Raw genomic sequence first — 17,344 nt, 5'->3', positions numbered from 1 at the left:
ATAAGAGTGGTTTACATATGATGTTAATTCACATTAAGAGATAATTTAAACATTTCCACATACTAAAAAAAGGAGAAAATTCAGATTTTTTTTTTTTTTAAATGCTTCCTGATATACAAAAGAGTGCATAATGAACCGTTATCTTTTAGTAGTTCTCTACCAAACAGGTGCAAGGACCTGAAGGATAAAAAAGACATTCAAAGAGCCTCAGACTGCATAGAAACATCACACATTTTACATCATGGAGAACCAGGAAGTGCTCACATAGAAGCATTATTTATATATAGTATATAGTAATAAAAACAAATCCATAATTCATAATAAACCCCTAAAATACAATTGCTTGACTGTGGCTGAGTCAAGTCCTAGAGCTTGTTTTCTTTCCCTTTTACCTTGCGTTGAACTTTGTGTTAAACAGTGGCAATGCATTGTGGGATGCGTGGATCAATTACACGCTAGGGGAACGCCACAGCTGCCAAAAAAACCACACTATAACGATCAGGAAGACTAACTTGGCTCTTCTGACTAACTGAAGTTCAGTTATTTTCAAAAGCGGGCTCTGTGCCACTTTCATTGACTCCCAGCTACATAAACTCCACGTAGTTCTCCGGAATTAACCCCGTCTTCCCGTCCAAGGTGCCCTCCAGCCAGCCTGGTTCTCTTGACGGATGAACTAAGAGACAAAGATGCAAACTGAAGATCATTTTGGATGCCACTGACAACTTTATCCCCTGTGTACTCTATTTCTACAGTGCAAAAAGGAATAAGGACTGTTCCAGATCCAAGTTAGACTCTGTGCAGCATCACCCACCAAAAATAACAACCTGATTTCATGGCAATTCAACAAATTTTACGCGATTGGCTCATTTTGTATTTATTTAATGAGTTCCCCAATTTCTATGAATGGGCTTCCCCTAAGTCTAAACCTAACAGTCACTGGAGTCTAGACAAATCGTACGATTGAGGTCGTACACATTCGTATGAATTAGCCACCTCGTAAAATACATGCGAATTGGTTGTGAGATGGCGCTGAAATAATCAAGTTTACTGTATCTCTCAAAGAGGCCTAACAAATAATCTTTCAAAGCATTTTTAAGCCTCTATTTAAAAGGGCTGGGTATTGACACAGAATTTACAATTCGATTTAGATTCACAAGCTTGTGATTCAATTCGATATCAGTTATTTTGGATGCATCAGGTACAGTACATGGCAAATTTTCTTAAGCAAAAAAAACAATGCTATAAAATATACAAGAGAATTAGTTGGTGATGCATTACATGAACGTTAAAATGAACCAATTTGTATACAACCAAGTTTCTATAATAATATTATTATACTAACTTTACAAATAGATGTTTCCTCCAATAAATTTTTTGCAATATAAACCTTTAAATGATGGCTGTCATTAAAACGTGAGGGATTTATTTAAACATAAACTGAATACTGAAGAATAGTAAATATTGTAATGAATATGTCATATGGTGCATATATTTAGCAAAATGCTCCTCAGTAGAGAACATTTTTCTAGCTGACTAATGAATTTATGCTCATCAAATATGTGATGTTATGTGATGCATTGTTTATAATGACATCTTTCCGAAGTTGTACTCTCTTTAAAACAATGTTTATTTTGTGCTGTAACTGGTAGTAAAGTGGAGGAGATGATCAGTTCTCTTGAACTGAGGCGCTACATTCATCTGCTTATTACACAGCTGCTGCCAAAAAAGTAATTTTATTAGACACGAAACCTTAATCAGCGGCAGTGGAGGGATACATTAAGCATATAATTACTAATGGTCAAAATAACGCGCAGTACCCGGATGAGCCTGTGTTATTAGCTTTACCGGTTGTTATTGGGAATTATTACACAGCTCTGTGGAATACTTGATCCTGATTGGTCAATTGTGCCATTCAGTGGTATGTTATTCCCAGATAACAACCACCAATTTGAATAACACACCGTTCATCCCGGTACTACTTGTATGCTTTACGAGTCACTCCGCTATCGTTGACTGTCTGGTGCCTACTTGTGACTGAAAACACTTCATCACCGCGTGTTACAATGGAAGACTTCAACATATATGGTACAAAACAAGTATTTGCAGAACCCCCTTGCTGGGGACTTACCATTCTCGAATATGGTGCCTGCGATAAAGGACAGCTCAGAGTCATGTTCAGCCTTGCAGGCATATAGTGCACGTGCCTTTCTTAGCGGAGGACTGGAGATGACACAAATATATATAAACAATAAACTTTTAAAACTTTTAAATATGTGCATCACTTGTACCGTATTTTTCGGACTATAAGTCGCACCTAATTATAAGTCGCATCAGACCAAAAATATGTCATGACGAGGAAAAAAAAACATATATAAGTCACACTGGACTATAAGTCGCATTTATTTAGAACCAAGAACCAAGAGAAATCATTACCGTCTCCAGCCGCGAGAGGGCGCTCTATGTTTTCAGTGTAGACTACAGGATCACTGAGCAGCACAGAGCGCCCTCTCGTGGCTGGAGACAGTAATGTTTTCTCTTGGTTCATTTCTCTCTGTTCATTTCTCTCGCTTCATGTCAAATTAATTTTGATAAATAAGTCGCACTTGACTATAAGTTGCAGGACCAGCCAACCTATGAAAAAAAAGTGTGACTTATAGTCCGGAAAATAAGAAAAATACCCACATGACAGTAATTCAAAGATAAAGTGCAACCAAAATTTGATTGGTGTACATACATTTATTCTGATCATGAAACAGTAAATACATAATCATAAAAAAGGGCATTTAAGAGAGGTGAGGGGCCACTTAGGGCCCCGGGAAATCAGGGGGCTCCCTCTTATACTGGCAAAACGTATTTGCAGCGATGTACCCAATCACAGACATATATGTTAATTTCTGAAATGTAATGACCAGAAGTGTTTAAGTTGGAATCCACTCACTGTTTAAAATGTGCTGAAATGAAGCTTCTGAGTTTCTGAAACCCTACCGTATATTTAATGGGTTAAGTTTTTGTTTGTAAAAAGCTTACAATTTATTAAATGGATAAGTGCAAGCATTGTTTTGATAATGTCTTGTTTTGTGATCCATAAAAAAATAAGCTAGCCTAACATGGCTTTAGAACAGCATCAGGTTCACTAATTAGTGGCTGCAAAGGGATCAATAAACTATAAACTATGAGAGCGAGGGAGCAAAACAAAGGTTTGGTGTAAAAGAGCGCATAGATAGTGTTAGGGCCCAATACAGTACCTGGAATTTGTTTAGGACCCCCAACAGGTCCGCCCCTGAACATACATACAGTTTATGCAATGACAGAAATGAAACTTCCCATAAACCATATTATTACCCACAGTGCATCAGAGCGATGAAGTTAGTTGATGTATATGCTCAGATGTGAGGAGGGAAGGTGTGAATGTGCAAAGCTGAAGCTTATCACCGAACGATTAGAAGACTGCACTGCTATAGATAGCTGCCTAAGCAGGCCAGAGCAGGACACACACCTGACGGGGGACGATTCGCTGGAGGTGCTGGAGGCCAGCTGGGGGCTGGAGGGGGCAGAGAACATCGGCCATGAGGGGGAGCGCGGTGAGGTGGGACTGGGTGAAGACGGGCTGCGACAAACACACACACACACACACACACGCAGGCACGCACTATGTGATTCCAGCACCAACATTTATGTTACAGCAGCTGCTGTGCTGCAGCTTACACAAGAGACTTCAAGAGGGAGTTGCATCATCGGTTTAAAGAAATAATAAAGACATAAATGCAGTTACACATGCTTGAGAGTTTCAAGATAACAGGGAAAGTTCAGCCAAACATGACCATTCTGTCATCATTTACACAACTCCTGTCTTTCATGTCCTGTGTGAACACAGAAAGAGATGTTTGGACGGGTGTTCATGTCAAGCTCCTGAAATGAGCCATTGGTCACTGAACATGCTGCATGTGAAATACTGTAAAAAAGCATCTCTTTTTGTCTTAAACCGGAGAATGAACGTCAGACACTGGTTTAGTGAGTAAACAGTGACTGAATTGTCATATTTAGCCGAACTGAGTTAAACATGCTGAGGAAAATCATTAGTCATCATTTGTTAAACTGAAAACTGGACAAACTTACCTTGTCGACATGCTGCTGCGAACTTTTGGATTTTGACTATAATAACAGAAACAGTATTAACAGGTTAAACTATTTTAAACTATATTTAACTATATTTCCTAAATATGCAATATATATATATATATATATATATATATATATATATATATATATATATTCATAATAATAATAGTAGTGCTGTCAAACGATTGATCGTGATTAATGTGATGTAAACTAAAACCTCAGATGAACAACACATGGCATAATGCACCGTGTTGTTATTTATTTAACAAAAATAAAACCAAGATGTAAGACCCATGTGTGACAAGATTAGTACACCCTATAATTCAACTCCCTGTAGATCCACTTTTAGCAGCAATAACTTGTAATAATAATGTCCTGTATGACTTTATCAGTCAATCAGATTGTTCTGCAGTAATTTTGGCCCACTCTTCTTTACCATGATGCTCTAGTTGAGGTTTGTTTTGTGCAAAGCTCTCACCACAGTATTTGAGTCAGGATGAGCTCTGGACTTTGCTTTATTTCAACACCTTGATTCTTTTCTTTTTCAGCCGTTCTGTTGTAGGTTTGCTGGGGTGCTTGGGATCATTGTCCTGTTGCATCACCCAGTTTTGGCAAAACTTGGACGGATGACCTCACAGTTGACTCTGGAAAACTTTGGTGTACAGAGGAGTTCACGGTCGACTCAACGATCCTGTAGCTCCAAAACCAGCTCAAAATCATCAGCCCTCCACCAGCATGAGTGAGTTTTGCTATGAGATGTTTGTGCTGATATGTTCTTAAAGGTTTTCACCAAGCGTGGCAGTGTGCATTACACCCAAACATCTCCACTTGGTCTTTTCTGTTCAAAGGACATTGTTCTAGACATCTTATGTTTTGTTCAGATGTAACTTTGCAAACCTAAACCATACTGCCATGTTTTTTTTTGTTTTTGTTTTTTCTGGCAAGCCTTCCGAACATGCCATACTTGTCCCATGTGCTTCTAATTACACTGTCATGAACTTTATAATTAAACATGTTAACTGAGGCCTGTGGAGCCTGCGGTGAAGTTCTTGGGTTGACTGATCTTAGGGTGAATTTCCACTCCTGGGAGGATTGGTTTCTGTTTTGAATGTCTTCCACTTGTGAATAAACTTCCTCACAGTGGAATGATGTACTTGGTTTGGGGAAGTCGTGGCCTAATGGTTAGAGATTCAGTCTCATAATCCAAAGGTTGTGTGTTTGAGTCTCGGCTGGCAGGAGGGGAGTGAATGTACAGTGCTCTCTCCACCTACAATACCTCGACGAAAGTGCCCTTGAGCAAGGCACCGAACCCCCAACTGCTCCCCGGCCCCCGCAGCATAAATGGCTGCCATATTACTCTTCCCAGATTGATGGCAGCAACTCCTTGCTTCTCTAAGATCATTGCTGATGCCTTTCTTCACACTACTCCAGACTAGTTAACTGACAAAATGTCTTCTTTTTTTTAGAGGCTCTCAGACTTGCTGATGATCAGTTAATCAAAGTAATTTGGTTAACATCGCCTGACCATAACTCACCCTCTTCATTCCTATGTTAACATTAAGGGGGTCCTAACTTTGTCACACACGGTCTTTCCATTTTGGCATTTAAACAACTAAAGTGGATCAAAACTTTTCATCAAAGTTGTCCTAAAACCTAAAACTGAAATGCGTTCTCGTCTTAAATTTTTTGATCCACTTCGAATGTTGACTACTGAATGAATATATGTGTGTGTGTGTGAGTGTGTGTGTATACACCTGAAACTCTTGCACTTTCTTAATGTCAAGGAGCATAAATTATTTCAGGTTGTTTCAGAATTCTGACCGCCAACATTGGCTCAACCAATGGCATAAGTTTGGAGTATGACTTTCTGTTTGTCCAACCACTTGAAGATGGAAAACCCAGAAACCGTCCTTATTTTTGCAGTTCCGTTCGGTGACAGAAATAACACACATCACCATTGAGCTTAATGAAACAATGCTGCTGCTGTTCCTGTGTGTAAATCGTAAGTGAGACATATGAGGAAGTGAATATCATCACAATCAGTATTGTATTTGCACAGAAGCAAATAAAGCTGCTTATTGGACACTGTGGAATTTGTAGCCAAGCATCCGTCACACACAAACACACTCCTCACTAACCTGCTCAGCATCTATCCACAGTAGATAGTGGGGTTGTCATGGGAACAGCATGACCTCAAGTGGTGAGTTAACTTTAATAATCTAACAGTCCAAACATCATTAGTGTTAAAGGAGTCTCACTTAGTGCTGCATACACACATACATTACAAGCACTGTCCTTCTGTATTTACTGTTTATAAAATGGGAATTTACAGTCATCATTAATCAATAAAAGCACTCTAGAAATGATCAAACATGACACCAAATATTTGTTTATCTAGATATTTAACATCACCAGAAACTATATATTCCAGCAGAAAGATTAAAACCTAATGATTTGGGTAATAAAATAATTTTAACTAAAATATGTTTATATTGTGTTGGCAAGGGGATCTCATTCCGAATATTTATTCTGAACATGTGACACTAAAATAAATTTGTGTGGATCCATTTTTAGTAACCATTAACTATTTGTATTGATTTCTTTGTGGCAAAATCATAGCAGAATGTGTATTTAGTTTATATTTTGTTATAAATAGAAAGCTAAAAAGAACAGAATTCATTTATAATATATATTTTGTAACATTAGGAATATATTACTGTCACTGATCAATTTAATGTGTTACTGATGTATAAAAATATTAATCTGTTAAAATAAAATAAAATAAACTTTTGGTCATTTCATGGTTTCCACAAAAATATTAAGCATCATAAAAAAACATAATAATCAACATTAATAATAAAGTTTTTTTGAGCACTAAATCAACATATCAGAATGATTTGTTTATGAAAAATTATAAAGATGAGTGATCATGTGACACTAAAAACTGGAGTATTTGCTGCTAATAATTCAGTGTTTCCATCAAAGGAAGAAATTACATTTTAAAATATATTCAAACAGAAAACAGTTATTTTAAATAGCAATAACATTTCACAAGACCATGGTAATTAATGTACTTCTGACCAAATAACTGCCTTCTCTTCAGAACTTTCATTGACACAAATCTGGGAGCAGATCGGACAGGGAGTATAATATTATGATGAAACTTGCTAGAATCTAACACCAAGCCTGTCTGTACTAGATGCTCAATGCCCCCTACTGGCCAAAGCTTCATAAAAATGGACCAAAACTTGTTATATAACTTTGGAATTATTTTGCCAAAAACTTCATGCCTATTACTGTGGCCATTGGTTTTTTCAATATTCAGTTTACAGATTTGCTTATATATATATAAGGCCATTTCTCCAAGCTGTTCCCATGTCTATTGTGGCAAAAGATGCAGCCCACAACCCTTAAAGACAGTTTAGAAAATGAATGAATGGAGACATATATTACCTTTATGTGTTTGACGTTTACTTTCCATAATATGTATTATTACAATTTCCTATGGCTTTCATATGAGTGTGGATGTTTGCATACACTTTCCCTTTGCATTCAGCTACTTTAATTTCTAGTAAAGGTACCACTTTTATTTTGTGAGAGTCAACATAATTCAACTGATCACACGTTTTCTCAAGCAGTTCATCAATCTCCAGGTCTTCATTGATTTACAACCTGCTGGGTCCTCAGGGGTATCTGAGATGGGTATATCAGCACTGCCACACTTAATATATACATCTATATATAGACGACAGCATTCATCTCAGTCCTGAGGCTTTGAGCCGGCGATCCTCACAGCTGATTTACAACCGAACACACACACACACACACAGAGAGAGAGAGAGAGAGTGCAGTGCTCTGTCTATTAATCTCATAATATCATAAGACGTTTAACTGGATTAACCTTCACTGACTACAAAACAAATAGGTGTTGCTGGGATTGCTAAAACAGGATTTTCTGCTTAATCCACAAACATATTTAGATATTAACTAACTACTATCATGCCATATTTAAATAAACTGCTGGATTTTAATTTGTTTAATGTTTCTGCATTTGAAGGCGGTCAGTAGTTTTTTGTTTGTTTGCTTTTTAACAATAACCTAAAGTTGGTTAATTTAGTTCTGCCCTCTCTACATTTATGTTAATCATATATTTAAAAAAAAGACTGCAGCAGTAATTATGTTTTGTTACATGATTAATGTGCAAATGCTATAATAATCAGAGAAAGCTGTCATTACATAAATGATATATTAATACAAGGTATAGTGGTTTCTATATAAAATAACACAAAAAAGTTACGTATTGCACTTACAAACAAGAAGGTGCAACTTTTATATGCTCAGTCACAGATCCTTTCATGTTTCTAAGTCATTTCAAGTTCATTTTTTTGATTTGGATGTGACCAGACATGATGTTGTCTGAGTGGGTGATTTATTTGCTATTCAATACATTTCCATCAGCTTGACCCACTTTGGCTGAAAGCATGACGGTAGGCATTATATCATTGAGAGGGTAATCAGCAAATAATAGCATTCACGTTCATTATCAGCTTGGATTTGCGCAGCTTCGTGCAGTAACAGCTGCTCTATGTGAAATCACGCACCTGATGGTATTTACCGCTGATTAGAGAACCGTCTTTACTGACTAGATGCAGATTAATCATCAGCCGATATATATCGTGCACCCCTAAGAGAAAGATTTAAATAAAAAAAAAGGCATGTCCACTGATGAGATGGTGAGTCAGGATAACTAACTTCTTTCCGACACTGACTCATGAAAAAAGTTAATTAATTATTAATTCAAATATCTCCATACTATTTTCCCCCAACATATAGTAATTTTTACAGCAAGCTTTAGCCTATTTAGCGTGCTCGTCTCACGTTGCTGTGTGCCATGGTCACAAAAACTCATAATTTGCATATGTTTTTAAGTGTTGTGGTTTAAAAACAAGTGATTTAAGCCATTGAAATGCAAATAACAGCACTATATGTGCGAGCTGTCTGTTTTTGAACTTGATTTCTGCAATTGGGTCGGATCGAGGTCAGGTCAAATTTGCACCTTAAATGAACTGTACCAGCGTTCGTTTGGAAGCAGACAGAGGCCACCTCTTTAGCTGGGTCTCGGTACAGTTGTTTGGCCTGCACCAAAGTGCAGTCACTGTATTCACACCTGCCAAAAAGGTCCGCATCAAGAGGGGAAACAAACTTGAGTTTGAGCCTATGTTAACAACTACAACTTTTGATTTCAATTATATATCTATTAGTAGCCTAAATATTGAAATTAACACTAACAATGCTGTAGAAGCGTAGTTTATTAGTAATAAATGTTAACTAATGTAGGTAAACTACAGTTTAATAAATGGAACATTATTGTAAAGTGCTACAGATTTATCCATTGAGTCCATTGTTGGACAGATCAGTTGTTTTAACCAATCATTGAAGCGAATCAGTTCAAATGTGTCATTAATTTGCGAAACGTTTCATTAAAGGACTATGGCACGCATTGTGTGACTATCCCGGGCAGGTTAGGAAATCGCACAAGATTTGTGTCAACAGAGAAAACATTTAATTACTGGATAGTATTTTTTGTTTATTGAAAGTATAATTTATGTCAGCTGAATTTACGGAACGCTTTTCAGAGAAGATAAGGCAATGTTTTTTGCACAATTGTGACACCCTGCAGTAATTCAGGAGAAAAAAAAATATCCAAATGCCCCATGTGAAACTTCGGTCTTCTGACCTTTTACAATCATGTCAACTGAGTGTGATTGACATGTGCGAGTGAACTTTAAGACGGTGAGATTCCTCGCGCAGCGCCAGCGCGGCCCTCTGCTCTTATTGAGGGGGCAGGCTGGTGACAAGGCACTGTATTGCGCTTTCAAAATAAAAGCAATTTCAAAATCTAATATTTTTCTCCTCTGTGGTATAATTTTTGGGGGGGACAAATGCGACTGTCTCCAATATTGGGGGTTCCTACGCCCTTGATTTAAATCACACAAAGGATATTGCTGTTTGAAACAACAATATACTTAGTGTGATTTTCAAATTGCAATTAAGTCCGCGTGTGTTGCATGTTTTGAAGTGCAGGCACGCACGAGTTGTAATAACAGTGAAGGTCTCAGAGCAATGTCATTAAAAGGTTCAATAAAAAGAGAAAAAACTTGCTCACTTCAATACATTATATTCTGCATGAGATTGCATACACCAGAAAATTCTAATGTTACAAAAACGGTTTCAAGTAGGCCATGTTCTTTCATTTCTATCGTCCGTTTGAATTCTGCACTTTTTTCATTCAGGAAACGGTTTGTAAAAAAGCATTTCATGTGTACAGGGTGAGCAGGGCACAAACACGGCATTAAATGTAACACTATACAAGATTTAAAAATTTCCACATAACAAAATGTATGTTTTTGTTTATTTAAAACAAGACACGTCTGTTTATTATTATTTTTTATATCTATTTCAAAATTATTTTAATCTCCAAACTGTTTTAGATAGTTCTGCTTTGCTTTGTATGCTTTTCAAAAAAAAAAAGAAAAAAAAAAAAAGAGTTGGATTGTGCTCCGTTCTCGCCGACATACACGGAAGGATCATGAATGCATTTTCTGCAACAAAACACAGCAGCGCAGATTACAGTTCACTGGAGTGAGCCGGTTTCACGTTTTTATGGACATTTCATATTTTAATGGCTGTAAACAAAAATTAAAACTTAAATATTAGTAGTGAAATTTTTCAGGTTATTTTTCTTAAATACTTGATTTCTGTCATCAAACTTTTTAGTAAGATTAGGCTTAAAGTAGTCAACCGTTTTGTTTTGTTTTTCGCACTCAAATATTTTGATGGGTCGTGAAATAGATTACACTTGTCAAGGTGGTCGTGGAATGGAAAAGTTTGGGAACCCCTGGTCCAGAAGACGCTCATCAACACCCTCCATAAAAGGAGGGTAAACCACAGAAGCTCAATGCTGGAAGGGCTGGCAGTTCACAGAGTGCTGTATCAAAATATATTCATAGAAAGTTGAGTGGAAAGGAAGGTGCACAATCAACAGGGATGACCACCGCCTTGGGAAGATTGTCAGAAAAAGCAGATTCAAGAACTTGGGAGAGCTTTACAAGGAGTGGACTGAAGCCAGAGTCAGTTCATCAAGAGTTACCACACTCAGATGTCTTCAGGAAAAGAGCTATGTCACATTCCTAGAACCAAGGCACTCCTGAACCAGAACAACGTCAGAAGCATCTCACCTGGGGTAAGGAGAAAAACAACTGGACTGAGCTCAGTAGTCCAAAGTCCATTTTCAGATGAAAGTAAATTTAGCATTTCATTTGGAAATCAAGGTGTGGAGTCTGGAGGAAGACTGGAGAGGCACAGAATGCAAAGTCCAGTGTGAAGTTTCTGAAGTCAGTGATGATTTGGGGAGCTGTAACATCTGCTGGTGTTGGTCCTTTGTGTTTTATCATGTCCAAAGTCAATGCAGCCATCTACCAGGAGATTTTGGTGCACTTTATGCTTCCATCTGCTGACAAACTTTATGGAGATGTTGATTTCATTTTGCAGCAGGACTTTAACTAGGGATGCATCGATCCGATACTCAGGATCTGTATTGGATTCGATACTGGCATTTTCTTCAGATCGGTATCGGTCAGACGAGAATGATCCAAATCCGATATTGTGCATATACTATTGTTGAGCCCCACAAAAACATTATAAAGCACCAAACATTTTTGTGCACTATATTTCAAGTGTTCTGAAGCTGTTCCATACTTCAATGTGAGGTGCAGATTAATATTTAAGTCATTAAATTCAAGTTCACCTAAACTCTTCATTCCACTGCGGCTTCCACTGCGGCTGTCTGTCATCCTCCATTCATTCATCAAACTGCGTATTGCGTTCGGTTACTACAGTCAAAACCATGAAACTCTCTTCAAGAGCTCACAGTAAATGAGTTTTAAAACTGTTTAAAGAAAAGGCTCAATAAATGAACACACACATTTAATACACTACGTATCAATATCTCTTGCCTTTGTACTAGTGATGTCCGGTTCGCGAATTAATCATTCAATTTAATTGGTTCTTCTTAGTGAACCGGTTGAACCAGTTCACCAAATCGGAGTGAATCGTTTGAAACATTTCGCGTTTCCAGTAAGCATTAATCCACAAATTACTTAAGTTATTCACTTTTTTTAACATGGCTAACACTCCCTCTGAGTCAAAATAAACCAATATCCCGGAGTAATTCATTTATTCAAACAGTACACAGACTGAACTGTTGTGAAGAGAGAGATGAAGATGAACATGAGCAGAGCAGCATGTGTGTTTTACTAACTTTTCTATGTGGACTTGGAGGGCTGCGCAGCCTGTGCACTGTGACTCTGTGTTGTTTCAAGCTCGTCATTCTGTGCACGGAATGTGCATAAGCGCTCTGTGCCATTCTGTCCTATCTAACACATGTTGCTGCTTTTATTACTGTTCTATAATTTAAATGAAACATCTTTTTAGATTTCTATATAAATGTACATACTTGTTTTTCATTTTAGACATATTCACTTTTATTTGTAAATAAAATATTTCACTAGATTTGATCAAATTTGCTGCTGAACTATCCAGTAACCTAGTTTATAATAGTATTTTTGACATAGACTGTGATTTATATATTTTTTCATTTGTTAATTTTCATTCAAATAAGTTGTTTATATGTAGCAGATTTTGTTTAACACACAAAAGAGTGACGATAAATTCAACACAAAGAAGTATGGAAATTTTACATTGAATTAAAAAAAGCTGGTATCGGATTGGATCAGTATCGTCAGTTACTCAGAATTTTCAGTATTGGATTGGGGTAACACTTTAGAATAAGGTTCCATTAGTTAATGTTAGTTAACTACGTTCGTTAACATGAACTAAGCAAGAACAATCCTTCTACAGCATTTATAAGTCTTAGTTCATGTTAATTTCAACATTTACTAATGCATTATTGAAATCAAAAGTTGTGCTTGTTAACATTAGTTAATGCACTGTGAATTACTATGGACTAACAATGAATAACTGTATTTTCATTAACTAACATTAACGAAGATGAATAAATACAGTAATAAATGTATTATTCATTGTTTGTTCATGTTAATTAATACATTAACTAACATTAACTAATGGAACCTTATTCTAAAGTGTTACCTGGATTGGTTCTGAATAAATGGTATTGTTGCATCCCAAAGTGCCAAAACCATTTCCATTGGTTTGATGACCACGATTATTACTGTGCTTGATTGGCCAGCCAACTCACCTGACCTGAACCTCACAGAGAATCTATGGGGTATTTTGGAACCTGGGTTTCAATAACGCAATATTGAGTTCATTATTAAACCTGCTTTGGAGATCTTGAATATTTCTGTTTTGTAAATCTTTTTTTGATTGATCTTTGAGAAAGATTTACATTTTTTGAGATACTGAATTATACATTTTCCTAAGCTGTAAGTCGTAACCAACAGAATTAAAACAATAGAATCTTGAAATATTTCAGTTTGTGTGCAATGAATTTAGAATATAAGAATTTTTTTTTTTCTTAATTAAATTACAAAAAATAAAGAACTTTTCCATGATATTCAAATTTTTTGAGATACATCTATATTAGCATTGATTAACTGAATACCCAGAATTCACATATTAGATCGATAAAATCTAAATTTTACATGTTTATTAATTATGCATTCACATTTGATACTCTGTTCTCTGTTACATGGTCTTCTGTGCATTTCTGCAACATTCAAAACTGGGAAATCCTGGAGTTTGGCTGCTTGCTCTTTTATTTGCATGGTTTACAAAAAGAGTGGGATGTTAACTGACAAACAGAGAGAGAAAGAGAGAGAAAAATAAAGAGAGAGAGAAAGAGAGAGAAGTGTTGGCAAATGCCAGAAAGCCAAGCAACATGGGCGGACACAACAAGCCTAAAATAAGAAACTTGACTCATCAAAATATAGATCAAGAACAGATCCATTTCAGGAACTGGATTAATTTCATAAACATAAACCTGCAGGAAACATTAAGGGTCCTATAATACACCCGACACAATGCTACACAAGGTGCCGCGCAAGTGTGTTTGCTAGTTTCAGTCCGACGGCATTCACATTTTCCCGTCCAGCGCCACGTGATTTAATTAGAAAATGCATTTGCATTCATTTGCGCGCCCATGGGCGTGCTGGTCTAAAAAAGAGGCGTGCTCAGATGCATTGCTGGCGCATTGCTATTTTAAGGAGCTGAAAATAGACTGTGCCATAGACAAACTCAAACCTGGTCTAAAGACTGGTGCAATGACTTTTGTTTGTTATTTAAAGAGTGTGTTAGTACAGGCGTGTCCACAACGTGCGTACAAGCTGTTTATTAAACACAGGGATGCACAGCTGCACACAAAACATGCCAAATATAAACAAATAAAGGATTGCAATGCATATGCATTATTATTAGACATGCATAATAATTTTTGTAGGCTAATTATATATATATATATATATATATGTATATGTGTGTGTATGTGCCTATATGTCATAATGGATAGTCATCTCATGTATCAGAATTAGGTTATCTCCGTTTCATCTCGGAGACGCGTTCTGTCTTTGCACTTGCCAAATTCCGCCGTGTAAATAGCAAATCCGTCATGGCATGAGTGTAACTGGCTCTTAAAGGGAATGGAAGATGAGAGTCTGATTGGTTTATTGCACGTTACGGCCAAAAAATACCCATTACTCATTAAGAGAATAGGGACAACCCGTTTAGACCATGCGCCCGGGCACACCAACCGTTTATCCATCGTTAAAATAGCAAAAGTGGATTTGGACATTTGGATTTGGAGTGCACCTGCGCAGTGTGCAGATCGTTAAAATAGGGCCCTAAAAAGGAGAAAGGTGAAATACACATAATTATAAATCTCCATTCTGGAAATGAGAATAAAAATGCAAATTGTAACTGCTCATATGAGTGACTTTATTGGGAAGAAAAATAAAAATGCCGAAGTTGCTTATAATAAACAGACATGGCAACACTGCAAGACTACCTGCTACTTCAGCCGAGTTAGAGCAGAGCATGTCTTGACTTGCCCTGAGGCTGATTAATGACTAATGATGTACAGAGAGGGAAATATTTCTATGACAGTATTCCACAAAAATACCAGAAGGCCAGAATCACTAGAGACTTGATTTTTTCGTAATTATCTTGGTATCGTTGTGAGTGTATTTCACAGGAAACCTTCAACGTTTTACACAACATGATTTGTTTATGTGAAACATACTGGGAGGGTGAGATTGGGAAAAGGCAGAGGACGGAATCATGGGCAACAGCAGTTTAAATGAAGAGTAAATATGTTGGCAGGAAATTGAGAGAATCTGAAGGCTGTGCTGGATTTCATAATTTCCGTTCACATAATAAAACCTCAAAGCAAGCAAAGACTGTCGCCAATGTAAGGTAGTGAAAATGAAATGCAGATTGTATCAAAACGTTGTTCAGTCTCTGATAAAACAACCTGCCCTTCTGACCCTGAAACAAAAGCTAAAACTAAAAACTATGTGCATGATTAAGATCTCCAAACAGTAGATTTTGCCTATTTTAAAGCAAACAGGGAAAAAAAGCAAACAACAAACAAAATCGTTATTCTATTTCACATAAATGAAAACAGATCAAATATAATTTAGAAGCAAAGGTTTGGTTCTCGTGTCCTTGTTCTTGCTAAGGCAGAGGTCCATGACCCAAAGCCAGGGGGTCTGCATGTTTTTTAATCTTCTTAAACATGCTGTGATTTACATTCCAAAGTGACATATAATGCATTTAATGTCAAATAGCCTAAGCATTTTGGACACTTAAAGCCTTCTATAAATATATTTCTAATGTATGTGTGACAAGGCAATACCACTGAGATGTTTTTAATTTCAGGAAGAGGTTCACAGAGAGCAAGACTGCAAGTGCAATTTGTTTCTGTTCTTTATCTTACAAAAGTACGTTTCACTGATAATTTGAAGGTACACAAATAAGAATTGACCGTTTTGAATTATGTCTTACTCTTGACAAATGGATAAAAGTACCGATGATAATCCAAGTGTTTGTGTCTGCGACTACCACACGGTAGCATTGAAAATTACTGTGCCTTGGTCAGAGTTGGGCAAGTTACTCTAAAAAAGTAATTCAAATACTTACATTTAAATCAATAGTTTAATAAAATGCACTTTTTGCATACATGTATGTTTTTACACTGTACTTATATTTAAAAAAATACTTGCATGTAAATACATTGGTGACTAATTCCTGTAATTACATTTTATATTGTAATTACACTGTTGAACCATCCCTTACACATAAACCCACTCTTAAACCTACTCATGCCACCAAACCTCTACATAGTAGTTAAGGCCACCTAATATAATGTGTGACCATTGTTTTTATTTTACATTAGTTCTTGTTGCTTTTGTTCAACAGATGAAAAACTATTTATTTGTTTTAGATATTTTTTTTTCTATTTTGCGGGAGTCCAGTGAATAATTTTTTTCTCACATTTCCCACACCTTGTACACACACACACAAGTGTCTACCCACCCACACCAGCACTCGTCCATCTTGTCCCGCGCTGCACTCTGTAGCGTCGGGTCTCACAGAAGTGCATGTCTCTAATCCACTGCCACTGGACTCGACAGTGTGTGTGCTACATCCTTTTTACAATCTAGATTATAAAACACTGCATTCTGTCAGCAATGTGACATATAGAGACCTTGGCTTGTAACTATACTCTAATTACTATTTTTAAAATTTTAAAGCATTAAATTACTTTGTTACTAAAAAAGTAATGAAATTACAGTAACGTGTTACTAAGTAATGCGTTACTGCCCAACACTGGTCTTGGTATGCCCAATCACCCTCTCTTATTTCCTTATTAATTGAAAAATAACCTTGGGGTAAAACTACTTGCATATTTATTATTATTTTCGAAACATGAGAACTGTATAAAGCTAAGTAAACCATTTTTGTTAAAAACTTGTTTATATATATAATAATAATAGAACGAGGAGTTTGCCTCCAGTGTCACAATATTTGAGATATATATATTTAAAAAAAATTACTGCACACATACATAATTTTACTTGGTATGTAAGGTCTAACCATACAAAAACTGCTCAAATATGTATTTGTAGTCTTTGCTGATATATAAATATTTGCATCATCTGCATACATTTAACATTCAGGCAAACCATTA

General features: G+C 36.5%; 1 protein-coding gene across 3 annotated transcripts in view; it reads right to left on the bottom strand.

Annotated features, from left to right (window-relative positions):
* Positions 1-99: 99 nt before the first annotated feature.
* Positions 100-17,344, bottom strand: part of LOC113038308 (rho GTPase-activating protein 26-like) — a 99,534-nt gene continuing 82,289 nt past the window's right edge. For 2 of the 3 annotated variants that reach the window (XM_026195627.1, XM_026195628.1), the window contains exons 21-24: positions 4,117-4,152; positions 3,497-3,607; positions 2,129-2,220; positions 100-673 (exon numbers count right to left, since the gene is read on the bottom strand). In XM_026195627.1, the coding sequence (XP_026051412.1) occupies positions 585-673; positions 2,129-2,220; positions 3,497-3,607; positions 4,117-4,152 (328 nt within the window). In that variant the 3' untranslated portion in view covers positions 100-584. The remainder of the gene's footprint in view (positions 674-2,128; positions 2,221-3,496; positions 3,608-4,116; positions 4,153-17,344) is intronic. The other variant, XM_026195629.1, reaches the window with a different exon arrangement.

The sequence above is a fragment of the Carassius auratus genome, chromosome 21 (genome assembly GCF_003368295.1).
Source record: "Carassius auratus strain Wakin chromosome 21, ASM336829v1, whole genome shotgun sequence".
NCBI lineage: Eukaryota > Metazoa > Chordata > Actinopteri > Cypriniformes > Cyprinidae > Carassius > Carassius auratus.
The sequence above is the reverse complement of the archived record's forward strand: the minus strand, read 5'-3'. Positions and strand labels throughout refer to the sequence as shown.